Source organism: Eriocheir sinensis, chromosome 44, assembly GCF_024679095.1.
Source record: "Eriocheir sinensis breed Jianghai 21 chromosome 44, ASM2467909v1, whole genome shotgun sequence".
In the NCBI taxonomy this organism is placed as follows: Eukaryota; Metazoa; Arthropoda; class Malacostraca; order Decapoda; family Varunidae; genus Eriocheir; species Eriocheir sinensis.
The window spans coordinates 182,119-201,831 of record NC_066552.1 but is presented as its reverse complement, the minus strand read 5'-3'; the positions used below and the strand labels follow the sequence as shown (position 1 = coordinate 201,831).

The window sequence follows — 19,713 nt, the reverse complement described above, 5'->3', positions numbered from 1 at the left end:
TGAAAATAAGGAATAATTAATTAATTCCAGGCACACAGCTACCTAACTAACTGGTTTAAACTATCCTAGGCACGAACTGTACTTAGCTGCGTGGAAGGGCGCGCCAGAAGCTGCACCCTGCTGCCACATGGTCTGCCCGCACATGGTGGAGTCCTCCAGCCTCTTCTCGTAACCTCCCAAGGTGCTTCACACAGCAAACACGCCTCTCATAACCTCCCAAGGGCTTCCCTTGCCTATAGTACACACTCACCTGACTTGTGGATATGGCAGGTGTTAGGAAGACCACCATGATGTAAAACACGTGGGCGGGAGAGGAAGAAAGCGTGTTTGGTCAGCACGAGATCACTTGGAGAAGAGGGCACGGGTCAAGGGGTGACCCGCCATGGCCCACGGTCAAGATGCCAGCACTCGCCACAGCTGACATCTCTCGTTCTGTGTAACACTTATACTAACGCCCTAACGGCTATGGGTTATTATTTATTAATAACCTAACACCATGCACTAAGTAATAGTGGGTCATGCATCCCATGAATATTTCAGCATTGGCAGCAATAGGCGATAAGTATTTGAATAAGCTCCTGCTCCCGCCTGGCCTGGGTCTGGGTAGGTAGGTAGAAATTTCCCGCCTTCTAAGGACTTATTTCCCGCTCTCTAAATAAAATGGTGGGGACTTCCATGGAATTTTCCACGGGCTATTTCTTGAAATAAGGAATTCATGACAGATGCTAAAGTGCACTTGCTCATGTCGGGAGGGTACCTGCTGGCGATTACGAGTCCAACACTTGATCAGTCCGTGGTAAATTACACATACATTCTCTTTCAATGTTTCTCGATTATTTCCTGAATGTATCCAAGTTGTTTCTCAGCTGCTTCCCGAAACACTTGGGAAACGTCTGGGATACATTGTTGTCATTCAAAGATTCCTGGTGTGGACTCCACGGATTTGACGAAAAAATCGAAAAATATGGCCTTTTTAGGTTTTTGTCTCTAAAATTAGTAGCGTCATGTGGCAACATTTTGGTGAAGTATGAACCCATTATGAGCACTAGAAGTGATTTAAACGTGGGTTTAAATGCATGTTAAAGGTCCGGGCGCAACACGCGGGTTTGTTTATATCGTAGTAAAGTCCTATAAACTCTCACGTTTTCATAAGATAGATATTTATTCTTCTTCTTTACATTACAATCGTACATCTGGAAGTACCTCGGGCATGACTGAGTGAGGTACAGTGCTCCGTGACAGCTCAAGGTCACTCAGTAGCCTGCGGGCTGGGGAATAAAGTAGATGTATGTCAAATTTGTCGTTTGACTGACCCTCTTATCCCCTTTTTTCCTTATTTTTCGTTGCTGCTGGGTAACGAAATCATTATGGGTATACACAGCAAGCTTCAGCAATTACGAAAACGCAAATTAGAAGCTGGCAGGAGGTCTTTAGAGGAAAAACGTAAAAGACAGAGGGAGGAAGCCACATGCCGGGACGACACCGCGACTCCTCACCATCCGTCTCCCACTGCACTACACACGTCCACAACCTCACAAGTCTCAGAGCAGAAAGAAGTGGTGGATAAGGCGAGTGAGGAAAGGGATGTGGAAGGAGCTTTGGGTGGTGATGAAACGAATCCACGTCCAGCTGTTTCTATCTCAAGCGCAGAAAAACGAAAGAGACGTTCTTACAAGGAAAAAGAAGAGGAAGTGACGGACGAAGAGAATCTCATATGTAAGAAGAGTGACATTAGGGAAATTGCAAAACACGTTAGGTGTAACAAGTACAAGGAACATGGAGTTGCGTGTGAATTTACCCATCATCAGTGCGATGTGAACATAAAAGTAGTGTGCCCAAAGTGTAAACATATTATATATAACAATAGTGAAGCAGGTAAAGTGAAATGTGGAAATAGTGGTTTATTCAGAGTGACAACAATGATTATCTATTTTGTCATGTTGCTGGGGCATGGTTATGCTGGTGTTGAGAGGCTTTGCAGTATGCTGAGTTTGCGTCACTTTTCCAGTAATATTTATGTGAAATACGCTAAATTCATCCATGAACAAGCTGTGGAAAATGTAAGGGATATTTTGAAAAGAAGTAGGGAAGCAGTGTTTCAGTTTTATGCTCAAAATCTAGATAGACATCCAGATGAAAGCGGTGTCTTCAACATCGATGTCACCTATGATGGCTCCTGGCAGAGAGGATAAACGTCAAATTTTGGAATCGCAGCAGTAATTCATGCTCAGACAAACCTCATTATAGATTTCGAAATCAATAAAATAAAAAGAAAGATGAGAAATAAGAAATTGGAGAAGGAACTGGCCTATGAGAGGGGAGCGTATTGAGAGCGGAAATCTTCACTCAACTTTAGAGGTGTTTTTCTCAGAACGTAAGTTATCGGTCTTACGTTTAAATTTCTCCCATGTTTCTCAACCGATTTTCTTCATTTTAGTATGTCTTTACAGAACGTAAAATGTACTAAAAGATTGTGATTCTCGATTTTTAATACAGGTAATATATTTTATGGCATCACTGCAAATGTCTGTTATTTAACGCGCATTCCGGAATCACTGAAATTCAAATTTTTTTTGTGGAAAATTAAAACATTAATTAAATAAAACAGACTCACAGAAACTGCAAAAATACTTAACTTTTAGCTATGCTAATAAGAAAAGTCAATAATTTAACAATCAGGAGAAATATCAAGTTTTATTCAAACTTCTAAAAATAGCCATATATGCCAAACCAAGAAATATATTTTTTTCTTTTTTCAGGAGACGTTGCATCAGTTCAAAACATAGTATTAGGCCAATTTGCAATGTAAAAAATAAGGTAGTTAACTAGATATAAGAGTTTTCCCAAACCGTGTCAAATCCATTGGGGGGGCCCTTAAAGAGAGAGAGAGAGAGAGAGAGAGAGAGAGAGAGAGAGAGAGAGAGAGAGAGAGAGAGAGAAAGGGGTAGGATAGGGCATGGCAGGTCACATAGGCGGAGATCTAAGGGGATCTAGCCAATCACAGCAAGATGACAGCTGTCATTGTGTAGGAGTTGGCAGGTGTCGCCTTCAAGGAGATTTATGAGGCAGAGTCTGCTGAGGTGGCTGAGGTTTTAATGAAGTACTGTACCTTGGATCAGTTAGGTGTAAGCATGGTGGTACGAAGGGAAAGATAAGAGAAAGGGCATTGCAAGGAAGAAGGGTGGTAGGGTCTGGGATGAATCATGGCTGGCAGAAGTATGGACCTGGAGGTAAGAGGATTTGAGAAATATTAATAATAGTACCAACCTCACATATGCAAGTGAAATGTGGGCCTGGAATGAAAGTCAGAGGTCTAGAGTGCAGGCAGTGGAAAATGAGTTATTTGAGGAGTGCTTGTGGTGTGAGTAGAATGGATGGAATGAGTAATGAAAGTGTGTATGAGCATTTTGGAATGTGTCACAGGGGGGTGAAGGGAAGAAGTGTGGAGTGGTGGAAGAAGTGAAGCGACAGACTTTAAAGTGGTTTGGCCACATGGGCGAATGGAGGAGAGTAAGATGACCAGAAGGGTGTATGTGAGTGAGATAGAGGGAGGAATGCTAGAGGACGACCTCCAGTGAAATGAAGAGATAGTGCAGGAGTATATGGAAAGGGTGAAAGATCCTTGAGAAACTTTGAGCAGGCAAGGAGGAAGTGTCTGGATAGTGAAAGTAGGAAACTTCTGCCGTAGCCATCCCCTGGTGGAGCTCCTAGGAGCAGACGTCGATGAAATGTTAATGATGAGAGAGAAACCATTTATTTAACAATATCTTAATACTCTGTTACGACTGTCAATGTATTTATATGATTTTATGTGAATATATCTCTCTCCTTATACTGTATCTTATTTATTTCCTCTGTTTTTGTTATGTCTACTTTGATGATGTTTATAAGATATTAATGTTGGAAAACCTTTATATATCACAGAAAATATATGGGTTCTTCGAGCAGCAGCAAGCCACTGCAATTCCTCAAACTCCTGCAAATCAAGTGTCAACAAACAGCGTCCGTTCAAAGTGCCGCTTCCTGACCTGGTGAGTTACTGCTTATCAAGTTTATTTTGCCTACACACCTTCAGGAGACACAGGGCTGATGGCGGTAGGCTGTGGGCGTGTACACGTGTAGGGGAAAGGAGAAAATGAGTGGTGATGGACAAGGAATAGAAGGTAAAGAGCCGTGCACTATGTCTTCTTCCTCATCTTTCCCTTTCTCTACCTCTCTTTCGGCCCATATATTTCGTTGACTACCTACCTTCAGGAGACACAGGGCTGGAGGAGTTGGTGGTGGTAGGCTGTGGTCGTGTAGGGGACGGGAGGGAATAGGTGGTTGAAGACGAGTAAGAGATGGATAAGAGTCACAGTATTTCTCTTCCTATGTTGTCCATTTTGTTTCTTTACTACATACCTTCAGGAGACACAGGGCTGGAGGATGTGGTGGTGGTAGGCTGTGTGCGTGGAGGCGTGTAGGGGAAGGGAGGGAATAGGTGGTTGAAGACAAGGAATAGACGGAAAAGAGCCACCTGTAGCCTTTCTCTACCTCTCTCAGCCAATAATTTTGTTGACTCTACACCTTCAGGAGTAAAGTGATGGTTTGTGAGCAGAAGTAGAAGTGAGGTTGTCGATATTTTATGCCCATATAGAGTGGGAATTGAATGTGAAAAGAATGCAAAATAATTTTGAATGGTGAAGAAATGGAGGTCAAAGAGTTTAAGTACCTTGGATCAGTTAGGTGTAAGCATGGTGAAACGAAGGGAAAGATAAGAGAAAGGGCATTGCAAGGAAGACGGGTGGTAGGGTCTTTGGGACGAATCATGGCTGGCAGAAGTATGGACCTGGAGGTAAAAGGATTTGAGAAATACAATAGTACCAACCCTCACATATGCAAGTGAAATGTGGGCTTGGAATGAGAGTCAGAGGTCTTGAGTGCAGGCAGTGGAAAATGAGTTATTTGAGGAGTGCTTGTGGTGTGAGGAGAATGGATGGAATGAGTAATGAAAGTGTGTATGAGCCTTTTGGAATGTGTCACCGGGGTGAAGGGAAGAAGTGTGGAGTGGTGGAAGAAGTGAAGTGACAGTCTTTATTAAAGTGGTTTGGCCACAAGGAGCGAATGGAGGAGAGTGAGATGACCAGAAGGGTGTATGTGAGTGAGATGGAGGGAGGGAATGCTAGAGGACGACCTCCAGTGCAATGAAGAGAGATTGTGCAGGAGTATATCAGGAAAAAGGGTGAAAGATCCTTGAAAAACTTTGAGCAGGCAAGGAGGGAGTGTCTGGATAGTGAAAGTTGGAAACTTCTGCCGTAGCCATCCCCTGGTGGGAGCTCCTAGGAGCAGGCGTCGATGAAATGTTAATGATGAGAGAGAAACCATTTATTTAACAATATCTTAATACTCTGTTACGACTGTCAATGTATTTATATGATTTTTATGTGAATATTTCTCCCTCTCCTTATACTGTATCTTATTTATTTCCTCTGTGTTATGTCTACTTTGATGATGTTTATAAGATATTAATGTTGGAAAACCTTTATATATCACAGAAAAATATGCGGGTTCTTCGGAGCAGCAAGCCACGCTCCTGCAATTCCTCAAACTCCTGCAAATCAAGTGTCAACAAACAGCGTCCGTTCAAAGTGCCGCTTCCTGACCTGGTGAGTTACCGCTTATCAAGTTTATTTTGCTGCCTACACACCTTCAGGAGACACAGGGCTGATGGCGGTAGGTGGGCAGACGTAGGGGAAAGGAGAAAATGAGTGGTGATGGACAAGGAATAGAAGGTAAAGAGCCGTGCCCTATGTCTGTCCTCATCTTTCCCTTTCTCTACCTCTCTTTCGTCCCATATATTTCGTTGACTACCTACCTTCAGGAGACACAGGGCTGGAGGAGTTTGTGGTTGTAGGCTGTTGTCGTGTAGTGGAAGGGAGGGAATAGGTGGTTGAAGACGAGTAAGAGATGGAAAAGAGCCACAGCCTTTCTACCTCTCTTGGCCAGTATGTTTCATTACTACACACCTTCAGGAGACACGGGGCTGGAGGATATAGTGGTGGTAGGCTGTGGGCGTGGCGGCGTGTAAGGGAAGGGAGGGAATAGGTGGTTGAAGACAAGGAATAGACGGAAAAGAGCCACCTGTAGCCTTTCTCTACCTCTCTCAGCCAATAATTTTGTTGACTCTACACCTTCAGGAGTAAAGTGATGGTTTGTGAGCGAAGTAGAAGTGAGGTTGTCGATATTTTATGCCCATATAGAGTGGGAATTGAATGTGAAAAAGAATGCAAAATAATTTTGAATGGTGAAGAAATGGAGGAGATCAATGAGTTTAAGTACCTTGGATCAGTTAGGTGTAAGCATACGAAGGTGATACGAAGGGAAAGATAAGAGAAAGGGCATTGCAAGGAAGAAGGGTGGTAGGGTCTTTGGGACGAATCATGGCTGGCAGAAGTATGAACCTTGAGGTAAAAAGGGATTTGAGAAATACAATAATAGTACCAACCCTCACATGTGCAAGTGAAATGTGGGCTTGGAATGAGAGTCAGAGGTCTTGAGTGCAGGCAGTGGAAAATGAGTTATTTGAGGAGTGCTTGTGGTGTGAGGAGAATGGATGGAATGAGTAATGAAAGTGTGTATGAGCCTTTTGGAATGTGTCACCGGGGTGAAGGGAAGAAGTGTGGAGTGGTGGAAGAAGTGAAGTGACAGTCTTTATTAAAGTGGTTTGGCCACATGGAGCGAATGGAGGAGAGTAAGATGACCAGAAGGGTGTATGTGAGTGAGATGGAGGGAGGGAATGCTAGAGGACGACCTCCAGTGAAATGAAGAGAGATGGTGCAGGAGTATATCAGGAAAAAGGGTGAAAGATCCTTGAGAAACTTTGAGCAGGCAAGGAGGGAGTGTCTGGATAGTGAAAGTTGGAAACTTCTGCCGTAGCCATCCCCTGGTGGGAGCTCCTAGGAGCAGGCGTCGATGAAATGTTAATGATGAGAGAGAAACCATTTATTTAACAATATCTTAATACTCTGTTACGACTGTCAATGTATTTATATGATTTTTATGTGAATATTTCTCCCTCTCCTTATACTGTATCTTATTTATTTCCTCTGTGTTATGTCTACTTTGATGATGTTTATAAGCTATTAATGTTGGAAAACCTTTATTTATCACAGAAAAATATGCGGGTTCTTCGGAGCAGCAAGCCATGCTCCTTCAGTTCCTCAAACTCCCGCAAATCAAGTGTTAACAAACAGCGTCCGTTCAAAATGCCACTTCCCGACCTGGTGAGTTACCGCTTATCTAGTTTATTTTGCTGCCTACACACCTTCAGGAGACACAGGGCTGATGGCAGTAGGCTGTGGGCGTGTAGACGTGTAGGGGAAAGGAGAAAATGAGTGGTGATGGACAAGGAATAGAAGGTAAAGAGCCGTGCCCTATGTCTTCGTCCTCATCTTTCCCTTTCTACCTCTCTTCGGCCCATATATTTCGTTGACTACCTACCTTCAGGAGACACAGGGCTGGAGGATATAGTGGTGGTAGGCTGTGGTCGTGTAGGGGAAAGGAGGGAATAGGTGGTTGAAGACGAGTAAGAGATGGAAAAGAGCCACAGCCTTTCTCTACCTCTCTTGGCCAGTATGTTTCATTACTACACACCTTCAGGAGACACAGGGCTGGAGGATATAGTGGTGGTAGGCTGTGGGCGTGGCGGTGTGTAGGGGAAGGGAGGGAATAGGTGGTTGAAGACAAGGAATAGACGGAAAGGAGCCACCTGTAGCCTTTCTCTACCTCTCAGCCAATAATTTTGTTGACTCTACACCTTCAGGAGTAAAGTGATGGTTTGTGAGCGAAGTAGAAGTGAGGTTGTCGATATTTTATGCCCATATAGAGTGGGAATTGAATGTGAAAAAGAATGCAAAATAATTTTGAATGGTGAAGAAATGGAGGAGATCAATGAGTTTAAGGGCCGCTTTCACAGTCGTTTTGTTTGTTTTGATCATTACCAATGGCACCGATCGATGCTATAGTTTTCCACGTGAAACTGGCCGATGGGGTAGTGGCGGCTACAGAGGAAGCGAGAGGTGTTGAGAGTGTGTGGTAAGGTGCGGGGCTAGGCTAACCCCACAGCCGCCACTACCCCACTGGCCAGTTTCACGTGGAAATTCTATAGCAGCAATTGCCACCATTGGTAGCGACCAACACAAACAAAAGGACTGTGAAAGCGGCCTTAAGTACCTTGGATCAGTTAGGTGTAAGCATGGTGATATGAAGGGAAAGATAAGAGAAAGGGCATTGCAAGGAAGAAGGGTGGTAGGGTCTTTGGGACGAATCATGACCGGTAGAAGTGTGAGCATGGAGGTACAGAGGGATTTGAGAAATACTGTTACGAATGTGCTGTATGTGAATGATTGTATGTGTAATGTGAGGAAATTGTAGCATGATGCAATGTTAGCTCAGCATGGTGCAACTCTACTTGTTGGGACAAGAGAGACAGAGGGGAGCCCGGGGCCTCCGGCCGCCGGGCAGGAAGTGCTGAGCCGGCAGAGTGGAGAGTGGCGAGCGAGAGGCGCTGAGGGGTAGTGGAGAAGACGCGTGTCTGGGCTTGAGAGAGTGTTGAGCTGCTCCGCTCGCGAGCTGTGTGCATCCGGTGTGCGTGTCTGCCGTGCCCCTGTACTGTGCCTGATTAACTATTTGTTCTGTGCCCTTGAAAGTTGCTGTACTGTGTGAGGAACCTGTCATTAAACTAGAACTTAGTGTTCAACGTGTATCCTTTGTGCCCTGCCTCGTTCCCTCCTCCCCTCGGTGTTCTGTGTGGGCCGCTGTGAGTGACTGGTGCTTGTGTGGTTGTTCTGAGGATCACGCCACCTGCCTGCCCGTGTATGGTATGTGGTAGGGGGGGTGGCGTAACAAAGGAGGTGTCAAAGGAGTGGGGATAAGTGAACAGTGAAGCGCGCCGAGTCGTCATGGCGTCCCCCAATGGTCGCCGTGAGGGTGAGGAGACGGGCAAGGCCGAGGCTGACCCGGGTGAGGTGAAGCCGGGCCAGATGGAATTGTTCGCTGCCATGCTGGCTAGTATGAGGCAGGATTTGGATCAGAGGGCAGACGAGAGGGCACGCGAGCAGGCTCAGAGGGCAGAAGAGAGGGCTCGCGAGCAGGCTCAGAGGGCAGAAGAGAGGGCACGCGAGCAGGCTCAGAGGGCAGAAGAGAGGGCACGCGAGCAGGCTCAGAGGGCAGAAGAGAGGGCACGCGAGCAGGCTCAGAGGGCAGAAGAGAGGGCACGCGAGCAGGCTCAGAGGGCAGAAGAGAGGGCAGACGAGCAGGCCCGCCATCTTGCCGAGGTCCTCCAGAGCTGTTTCGTCGCTGAGGTGGAAACCCAGCAGTACACCGACCAGGGCTGCGACAGCGAGGAGTGAACGGCTGGAGAGGTGCGGACCGGAAGGCGAGGTCCGAGGCCTGAGGGAGGCGGAGAGGCAGCTGCGAGAGGTGGCGCCGTGCACGCGGAGGAAGAAGGCTCAGTTCTGGCGGGAAGTGCCGGGCGGTCCTGCAGGGGCCTATCCGGGCCCCTGGCAAGGACTCCTGGAGCCTGGTAGCGTCGTGGCGGAACCAGTAGCTGCTGCAGGAGGTTGGGGAGCCCCGCCTCGTTGCCTCCCTCACCCCCTCCCTCTCCATGCCAGCCGGAGCCAGGTCACGTAGTCCGCTCTCTCTCCCATGGCAGCAGCGAGAGGTGGCAACGTGGTGCGGGAGGAACAAGAAGCGTCACGTGTGCTGGCGACGGACGCCTGGGTGGCGGACTGGCAGGCTCGCGTGGGGCCCTGGCAAGGGCCCCTGAAGCCTGGTGGCGTCGTGGCGGAGCCGGTGGAGGCTGCAGGAGGCTGGGGAGCCGTCGGAGCCGCTCCTTGGGTCCAGCTGGTGCTGGAGTCGGACCCATAAACCCTGCCTCGTTGCCTCTCACCGCCTCCTCTCCGCCATGCCGGCTTGCAGCCCACGTGGTCCGCCTGCTCCTTTCTGCAGCTCCCCAGCCTCCCGGCGCTCAGGGAGGCTTAAGCCAGCGGGCACGGCGGGAAGTTGGTATGGGAGGCCCAGTTCAAGATGCCAGCTGCTGCCCAGGGCTGGGGCGAGGATGAGAAGGCGCTGCAGCTGACAACAGCGCTACGGGCTCAGTGGACGGCCCGGCCGCTTGGTGGGGAGCGCCGAGAGGACCTTGGGGCGGCCTGACATGCTGGCCGCTACGCGACTCCAGGACGCGCCACAGAGGCTGTGTGGCGTCACGGGGCACTGCGTGCAGTCTGAGGGCCCAGTGGAGGCTCGTATCGGCGTAGGCAGCGCTGTGGAGCGCCGGCCGATGGACGTCGCCGATCGAGACGAGCCGTGTGTGCTGGGCCTCGACTACCTGCCGCAGGACGAGGCCTGTGCCGCCCTTGGACGGGAGCTGGAGAGGCTGCGCGACAGGCGCCTTTTGCTCCCGAAGGTCGGCTGTGCAGAGGTAGTCGCGGAGCGACTGCACCTTGCCCCGGGGACGGAGGCCAGGGTCCTGTGTTGCCGGTTGGATGCGATGCCAGCGGAAGGCACGGTGGAGTCCACGGAGGGCCTGCAGCTGCCTGATGGTGTGGCAGCCGGATGGAGTCTCGAAGGAGCGGGGGAGGAGTCAGTCACGGTGCTGGTGGCTAACTCCGACGAGGCTCGAAAGTACCCGCTGGTGCCAAGCTGGGCACCTGTGAAGAGGTGGAACAACAAGAGGAAGTGTCGGGAGCGCGGAGTCGGCCGCTGTGAGGCCGCTGCCCGACTTCCTGGAGGATTCGGCGCGGGCGCCGCTCACCTGACGGAGGCGCAGACGAGGGTGCGCCACACCCTGGCTCGGTGCGCGGACGTGTTCAACGGGGTGGAGGACCTGCTGGGCTGCACGGGGTTGGTGAAGCACAACATCAGCACGAATGGTGCGCCGCCAGGAGCCCGCCCCGACGTGTCGTGCCGGCCAGGCGGGAGGAACTGCAGCGCCGTCAACGAGCTGGCGGCGCAGGGGCTGATGGAGCGGACAGACAGTCCGTGGCCCTCAACAGTCGTTCTGGATATGAAGAACGGCACGCAGCACTTCTGTGCGGACTGCCGGGCGCTGAGGGACGAGACTGGCGAGGACTCTCACCCCTGCCGTGGACCGACGACGCGCGAGGGCCTTGGAGTTCGGGGCATTGACGATGATCAGCGGCCAGCGGCGGCGCCGCCCTGCCATGACTTCCGGGCCGGATGGCGAAGGTGAAGATGAAGGCAGCGTCGATGAAGGCGAGCCGGAGGGCCTCCGTGGCTCGTGCAGGGGCAGTGGCAAGAGGGGCATAGGTGCAGTCGGTGCCTGGGGAGCGAAGGCGCGTCCTCGACCGGCTGAGCCCGACGCCCTCCAGCCGCGCCAGGGACTGTGGCCAGTCAGGCCACCGCTTGAGTGCCTGTCCCAGGTCCAGGACGCGGCGCGGGCGGGAAGCGGAGACGGCTGGAAAGGGAGTCGACTTCAGCCGTCCGCCTCGGGCCCCCGCTTGAGTAAGCTGCCGCCCCCGACCAGCGTGTTGCCAGTGGGAGGCTTAGCGGTTGTAGCCACGACGCGACAGTGGACACCGGGGCTGAGGAGTGCTCGGGCGGCCTGACCGGGTAGTGTGCTGCTGGAGGGGCCAGTGGAGGCTCAGATCGGCGTAGGCAGCGCTGTGGAGCGCCGGCCGATGGACGTCGCCGATCGAGACGAGCCGTGCTTGCTGGGCCTCGACTACCTGACGCAGGCCAGTAAGGCTCGTGGTGCCCTCGGACGGGAGCTGGAGAGGGTGACCGGAGAGGTGCCCTTTGCTTCCAGGAGGTTTTCGAGCATGGCTGCGTGGGGAGGTAGTCACGGCCGGGCGAGGGCACCTTGCCCCGAGGGTGGAGGCCAGGAGCCGGTGTCGACTGTCCCGAGCGTCACGTGGAGTGGATGGCGTGGAAGAGCCCACTGAGGACTGGCGGGTGGTCGACGTCGTTGCTGACAGGCGGAGCCCCTTGGGGTCGCGTGAAGATACTGTGGAGGACGTGGTGGAGGACAGACTGATTAATGTGTATTGCATGTATTTTTCTGTGTTCAATGTTCGGCCGGGAGCTCAGGCTACCGGTGGATTTGGCCACGGGGCAGCCCCCCCGACGTGAGCTTGCCCACCGTCACCTCTGGCTTCTCAGCGGCACTGCAGGAAAGCCTGGCTGAGGTGCACCGACGCCCGTGGGGCAAGCTCAAGGTGGCAGGCCAGGCCATGAAATGAAGGAGACATACGACCGGCGCAGGAGAGTACATGAGCCCCAGCAGCAGCGAAGGGGACGTGTCAGAGGTCGACCACGGGGCGAACGAGAACATGAGCGGTGCGGGCGAAGCGGCAGACGTCAGTGACGACCCTGAGCAAGTACCTGGGGCCGACGACGCGGCTCTGGGTGCCACCGCCTGCCTGCCGCCGCCCGCATCCCAGCGGCGCCCTCGGCGAGATAGGCGTCGGCCGGGATGGTTAAGAGACTTTAGTGATGTCCCAGGGGACTGATTAGTTTGATTAATTTCATGTTTTGTTTGTTGAATGTTGGGGCAGCCGGGTCGACTGCCTTCTGAAGGGGGAGATAGTGTTACGAATGTGCTGTATGTGAATGATTGTATGTGTAATGTGAGGAAATTGTAGCATGATGCAATGTTAGCTCAGCATGGTGCAACTCTACTTGTTGGGACAAGAGAGACAGAGGGGAGCCCGGCCTCCGCCGGGCAGGAAGTGCTGAGCCGGCAGAGTGGAGAGTGGCGAGCGAGAGGCGCTGAGGGGTAGTGGAGAAGACGCGTGTCTGGGCTTGAGAGAGTGTTGAGCTGCTCCGCTCGCGAGCTGTGTGCATCCGGTGTGCGTGTCTGCCGTGCCCCTGTACTGTGCCTGATTAACTATTTGTTCTGTGCCCTTGAAAGTTGCTGTACTGTGTGAGGAACCTGTCATTAAACTAGAACTTAGTGTTCAACGTGTATCCTTTGTGCCCTGCCTCGTTCCCTCCTCCCCTCGGTGTTCTGTGTGGGCCGCTGTGAGTGACTGGTGCTTGTGTGGTTGTTCTGAGGATCACGCCACCTGCCTGCCCGTGTATGGTGTGTGGTAGGGGGGGTGGCGTAACAATACGATAATAGTACCAACCCTCACATATGCAAGTGAAACGTGGGGCTGGAATGAAAGTCAGATGTCTAGAGTGCAGGCAGTGGAAATGAGTTATTTGAGGAGTGCTTGTGGGGTGAGTAGAATGGATGGAATGAGTAATGAAAGTGTGTACGAGCATTTTGGAATGTGTCACGGGGTTGAAGGGAAGAAGTGTGGAGTGGTGGAAGAAGTGAAGCGACAGACTTTGAAGTGGTTTGGCCACATGGAGCAAATGGAGGAGAGTAAGATGACCAGAAGGGTGTATGTGAGTGAGATAGAGGGAGGGAATGCTAGAGGACGACCTCCAGTGAAATGGAGAGATAGAGTGCAAGAGTATATCAGGAAAAAGGGTGAAAGATCCTTGAGAAACTTTGAGCAGGCAAGGAGGAAGTGTCTGGATAGAGAAAGTTGAAAACTCTTCTGCCGTGGCCATCCCCTGGTGGGAGCTCCTAGGAGCAGGCGTCGATGAAATGATGATGATGAGGAATTGAGAAACTATTATCTGAGGTTGACACTGACAAAGCGACTGGACCAAACAATATACCCTGCAGTATACTAAAAGCTAATGCTTGCATTCTTGCACCTATCCTGCAGGTTATATTCTCGCAGACATTACAAACCGGAGAACTCCCTCAGGACTGGCTTTTGGCAAATGTGTCACCAATTTTTTAATCCGGAGACAGAACCCTCCCTGCTAATTATAGACCTATTTCACTAACCTCAGTTCCCTGCAAAATTTTAGAACGTATAATTCATAGACATATAATGGCCCACTTTGATTGGCAAAATATACTGACTGACAGTCAGCACGGCTTTCAGCCCAAACGTTCGTGCGAGACTCAATTACTTGTGACCACACACGACATTTTGCAGTCCCTTAACAACCCCAAAGTTAAACAAGTTGATGCCATAATACTTGACTTTGCCAAAGCCTACAACAAAGTTTCCCACCAAAGATTTTTAGCTAAATTAGAATACTATGGCATACGAGGACAACTTTCTAACTGGATTACCACGTTTTTGACTACCCACAAGAAAAGAGTTGTTCTTGATGGTAGTCAATCCTCATCTATTCCTGTAACTTCTGGGATACCTCAAGTCACAGTCTTGGGCCCCCTTCTTTTCCTTTCTTACATTAATGATCTCCCACTATCACTTACCTCTTCTACTAGACTTTTTGCAGGTGACAGTATAGTTTATCGACCCATTTTAGATAGGGATGACTGCCTTCGACTCCAGGACAATTTGGTTGCACTTAAAGACTGGGAAGCCAAGTGGCAGATGACGTTTAGACCAGACAAATGCTATCACATCCGTTTCATAAGTACTAACAAACCTATTCCCTCATTAACAAACTCCATGACACAAACCTAAACACTGTCTCTTCACACAAATACTTGGGTGTACATATCTCAGCAGACATGCGATGGAACACACTCGTGAGCAGCATCAGGGCCAAAGCTCACAGAGCCCTGGGGTTCCTGCGTAGGAACCTTAGCAGGTGTAACACAAACATCAAAATTCTTGCATACAAATCACTCGGTCGGCCACACATAGAATATTGTGACACCGTCTGGGACCCACACACTAACAATAACATAAATAAATTAGAGGCCATACAAAACAAAGCTGCAAGATGGGCCAGACATGATTACAGACACACCACATCAGTCACTTTGCTTAAACAAGACATAAAACTAGACCCATTAGCAACACGAAGACAAATACACAGACAACAAATACTATATAAAATCACAAACAATTTAGTTGACATAAACAAACACACTTATTTACACCCGACAACTACATGATCCTCTAGAGGCAGCCACAACCTTAAATACCACACCTACCAGACTAACACTACAGTCAAACCTCACCATTTGCGCACATATGGGTGGTCTGAAGGTGTGCAAATGGCGAATGCGCAAATGGCAAACTTAATAACCTATGGGGAAAAATACATATGGGTGGTCATGGCCCAAACCCCTGGGGCCCTTGTCTGCTGGCAGGAAACTTCTTGATAGCGTCCTCAATTTAGCATAACCAGTTTCTGGGTCGTGATCTGTAGAGTCCCGACAACCTAAGATTTGGGTGCCATTATTGGCCCTGTTTTTGCCGCGCTTTTCAAATGCTAGCACATGCTCTCGCGTCAAAAACAGGGCCAATAATGGCGTCCAAATCTTAGGTTGTGACGCTGTGTGCGGCATGATGGTGGTGCAAAGGTGAGGCAGAAAACATCGAATAATCACAGTCACCACGAGACCAGGAGAGGTGATTGGGCAATGGCGGGAAATGACATGTTGTGTATTTTGGTAGTGTTCTTCACTGGCGGGAGAGGGCGCGTGGATGGTAGACAGCTGTAGCTCGCCAGCTGGTTTCAAGGCTTCTTCAACACCTTCACTTTCGTCACCACTACCACTATCACCACCACCACCACCACCTGCATCACCACCATTGCTACCCTCATCACCACAACCACTTTAATCGCCACCACCGTCTTCATCATATCACTACCACTATCATCACCACCACCATCACCTTCATCACCACCACCACCATCTTTGCCACCACCACCACCACCACCTTCACCACCAACACTTCTTTCATCACCACCACAACCTTGATCACCACCACCATCACCTTCATCACCACAACCACATTCATAACCCCCACCACCTTATCACTGCCATCACCTTCATCTCCACTACCACCACTTTTATTGTAGTGCGGCGACTATGCCTGATGAACGAGCCTCCCATAACCCACTTAGCCAGTGGGGTACCTCTTTGGCCGACTCGGTAAGGAGTGGCTCTCCCGTCATGCTGGTCGCGGGTTCAATCCCAGGCAGCCGGCGAATACCCTGATCTTGATTAATTTCTCGTGTGTTTCGATACACGCAGAGGACGTGTGGGACCGAGAGAGTAATAGAAAAAGAGAATAGAAAATCTCGTCATTAAATTATCATCACCATCACCTTCGTCACCACCACCACCTTCATCTCCACCACCGACTTTCATGGACATGTTTGCCAATACTACGTAGAAATTTAAATTTACGCGGGAGATGGCACTAGGGGGAACCGACCCTTAGTCAGTGGGGGCGAGGTGCGCAAATGGCAAGACCACCTGCACAAATGGTGGGACGATGGCCGCAAATTAAGGCCGCGTAAATGGTGAGCGTGCAAATGGTGAGGTTTTACTGTAGTATATTCAAATTTTCATTCTTTCCCCGTAGCATCCAAGAGTGGAATCATCTCCCATCTCATGTAGTTAATAGTCCCACTTTTAACACATTTAGGAATAGGATCATCAGTCATTATCTCCCCAATCTTGGCCCATCATCATGTCCCAATACCTTTCCTCGTCCTAACCCTTATCCTAATCCTGTCCTGTCCCTTTGAATCCCCCGCACAACCCCCGCATATCACGCCACCCAAGAGTGGCCCCCTGCGGGTCCCATAGAAATGAAATGAATGAAATGAGGAAAAGAGCCGCACTCTTTCTCTTCGTCCTTTTCTTTCTCTGCCTGTAGGTACTATGGTCCTATTCTTAAATGTGTCGGGCTCCCATTATGACTATTTTCTAAAGCAACAGAGAAAATTAACTGGGTTTTCATGGGTGATATTCATGTTTATGGTGCGGGTGTCTTGTAAAACTATCACTAGAATCACGAAACAATCCATGAAAACTCCAGCAGCTTCTAAGAGAAACTTTTTGAACAGGTGAACTGAGATGCAGATATGTTTAAGAATACGGACTTACATCTTTGACTACACTTTCAGGAGACTCGTGGCTATATATGTAAGGAAGGAATCAATAGGAACCAGAAAAAATCATCCCACAGTCCTTTCGCTTGTAATAGCCCTTATGAGACACAGCCGAGTATAAATGCTCAAAAATTATATTTAAAATTATTCCAATGATTAGCACAATATCTGTAAGATTTCCATGTGTCAATCAACACTCTGATCACAATTTCCATTGCAAGTCAGTTGTTTTTGAGGTTTTAATAAGTAAATGGAGATTGATTACTATTTTTAGAACAGCAGGTAAAGGGGGGCGACTACGGGGTTTCCTCCTGCGCATATGGTACGTCCAATAGCTTTGAAATCTTAGTATGTTGTTTGTTACTGTAAAGGTTTCTTATTCTGTGAATTTCATCAAATTTGGGTGAAGTTTAGGAGAGACTCGAACAAAGCGTATTTTTTGTTTTTTTGTTCCACAGGCTTTAATTTTCAGTTAATCGGTTTGAAAAAAAATACCATAGAAACTTTGTTTACCTATCTACATTTTGTTGGAAGTAACTTTTTGATTTTTTGTTTTGTCTTCGAAGAAAAAAATTACAATCTTTTGTCAGTTATTATTTTCTCCTCTTTGTGTCCCGTTTTCTTTTGACATTATTGAAAATCTATTTCCAACTAATAATTGCTCTTTAGTTGTAGTTTCAACAGATACCTAACAAAAGTCGATCAGACATTTTACCGATTTTGTGAAATTATTTTAAGTTTAAAAAACTAATTTTTGAGATATTGGCTCCTAAAGATTTTTTTACATCTCATTCCTGTCCTGCCATTTGCATTTATTTGATTGGCATGAAATTTTCACATATTGTTGTGTATATCTTGTTGACTTACTGGAGAATGATCAGGCATCTGGGCCGTGGCACACCCGCGTAGCGCGAGTGCCGCGGGAGTGCCTCGTGGGAGTGCCTTGCTTCTACGCTACTCTCTTGCTTGTTATCTGAGGTTTGGCCGCTCCATAAGACCTCTTGATGTTGGTGACTTTTTCTGGTTGCCTTGCGCTTGTACATCATTTGTAAGGACGTTTTTTTGGGCTGGAGAGGAGAGAAAAGTACGACATACTCTTCCCGTCTGTGTCTCGCTTGGCACTGGCGCGGTGGCACCTCTCTTCCTCCCCTGCCTCTCCGCGCGAAGAAGAGAGGATGACAGATGACAAAATTTACGAAGAATTAAAATATTCTAATGCAATTTTTACGTATATATGAATGATACCGCATATGTTGACATGAGCGTCTTATGACGTGCATGTCTGACTATGACGCTAAACCCCCCCAGGGGGGAGGGGTTTTAATTTTACGAAAACAAACCTCACCACATGGTAATTTAGGATTTCCCGGCCACGCTGAGCGAAAAACATGTACTCGTCCAATTTTAAATATATTCGTCAAAAATACCCCGTAGTCGCCCCCCTTATGGTGGAGTTCTGTTAGTTTTTTATTTTTTTATTTTTTTTGTTTTTACAACAAAGAAGGCAGCTCAAGGGCACACAAAAAAGAAAACATTAACAAAAAAAAGCCCGCTACTCGCTGCTCCTAAGAAATAAATAAAAGAGGTGTCCAAAAGCAAGGTCAAACTCGGGAGGAGAGATGTCCTGATACCCTCCTCTTGAAAGAGTTCAAGTCGTAGGCAGGAGGAAATACAGATGAAGGAAGATTGTTCCAGAGTTTACCAGCGTGAGGGATGAAAGAGTGAAGATGCTGGTTAACTCTTGCATAAGGGGTTTGGACAGTATAGGGATGAGCATGAGTAGAAAGTCGAGTGCAGCGGGGCCGCGGGAGGGGGGGGAGGCATGCAGTTAGCAAGTTCAGAAGAGCAGTCAGCGTGGAAATATCGCTAGAAGATAGAAAGAGAGGCAACATCGCGGCGGAATTTAAGAGGTAGAAGACTATCAGTATGAGGAGGAGAGCTGATGAGACGAAGAGCCTTAGCCTCCACTCTGTCCAGAAGAGCTGTATGAGTGGAGCCCCCCCACACATGAGATGCATATTCCATATGAGGGCGGACAAGGCCCCTGTATATGGACAGCAGCTGTGCAGGGGAGAAGAACTGGCGGAGACGGTACAGAACGCCCAGCCTCGAGGAAGCTGATTTCGTAAGAGATGAGATATGAAGTTTCCAGTTGAGATTTTGAGTTAAGGATAGACCAAGGATGTTTAGTGTTGAGGAAGGTGATAGCTGGGTGTTGTCAAAGAATAGGGGATAGTTGTTTGGAAGATTGTGTTGAGTGGATAGGTGGAGAAACTGTGTTTTTGAGGCGTTGAAGGACACCAGGTTCCTCTTGCCCCAATCAGAAATAATAGTAAGGCCTGAGGCTAAGCGTTCTGCAGCCGCTAGCCTTGAGTCGTTAAGTTCCTGTAGGGTGGGTCTTCTTGAGAATGTGGTCCTGGTGGTGGTGTCCATGGGGGAGAGATGCTGGCATGTTGGTGGTTCTCTGCATGGTAATTTACTAGAACTAGATTATTCTCTAACATGGCTTTGTGAGGGATTTTGGTCTGATTTATGGATATGTGTCTGGACCCCTGAAATAGTCTGACTTAAAAACATTTCAGTAATGTCACTGACAAGTCAAACGGAAGCATACAACACAGCATTAGTGCTGAAAACGAATTACAGCCCTTCTGCCTGACGACAGGCACCACCGCCCGGGAAAAACTCATGTACATCACTTCAGATTCCAGTACAGATTGCACACTATCGGAAGTAGGAAGATGGAGGAATTTGACAATTTGTTCCTAGAGGATGACTACAGAATACAGATCACCTGTGCTTAATCCTTTGTATATGCCC

The 19,713-nt window shown here is 48.8% G+C and overlaps 1 protein-coding gene across 2 annotated transcripts in view; it reads left to right on the top strand.

The window, feature by feature from the left end:
* The window catches only part of LOC126980229 (DNA ligase 1-like), a 60,705-nt gene that overhangs the window by 30,326 nt on the left and 10,666 nt on the right, over positions 1-19,713 (top strand). Inside the window, exon 2 of one of the 2 annotated variants that reach the window (XM_050829857.1) lies at positions 5,535-5,645. In XM_050829857.1, the coding sequence (XP_050685814.1) occupies positions 5,541-5,645 (105 nt within the window). In that variant the 5' untranslated portion in view covers positions 5,535-5,540. Of the gene's footprint in view, positions 1-3,967; positions 4,032-5,534; positions 5,646-19,713 lie in introns of those variants that run through there. The other variant, XM_050829858.1, reaches the window with a different exon arrangement.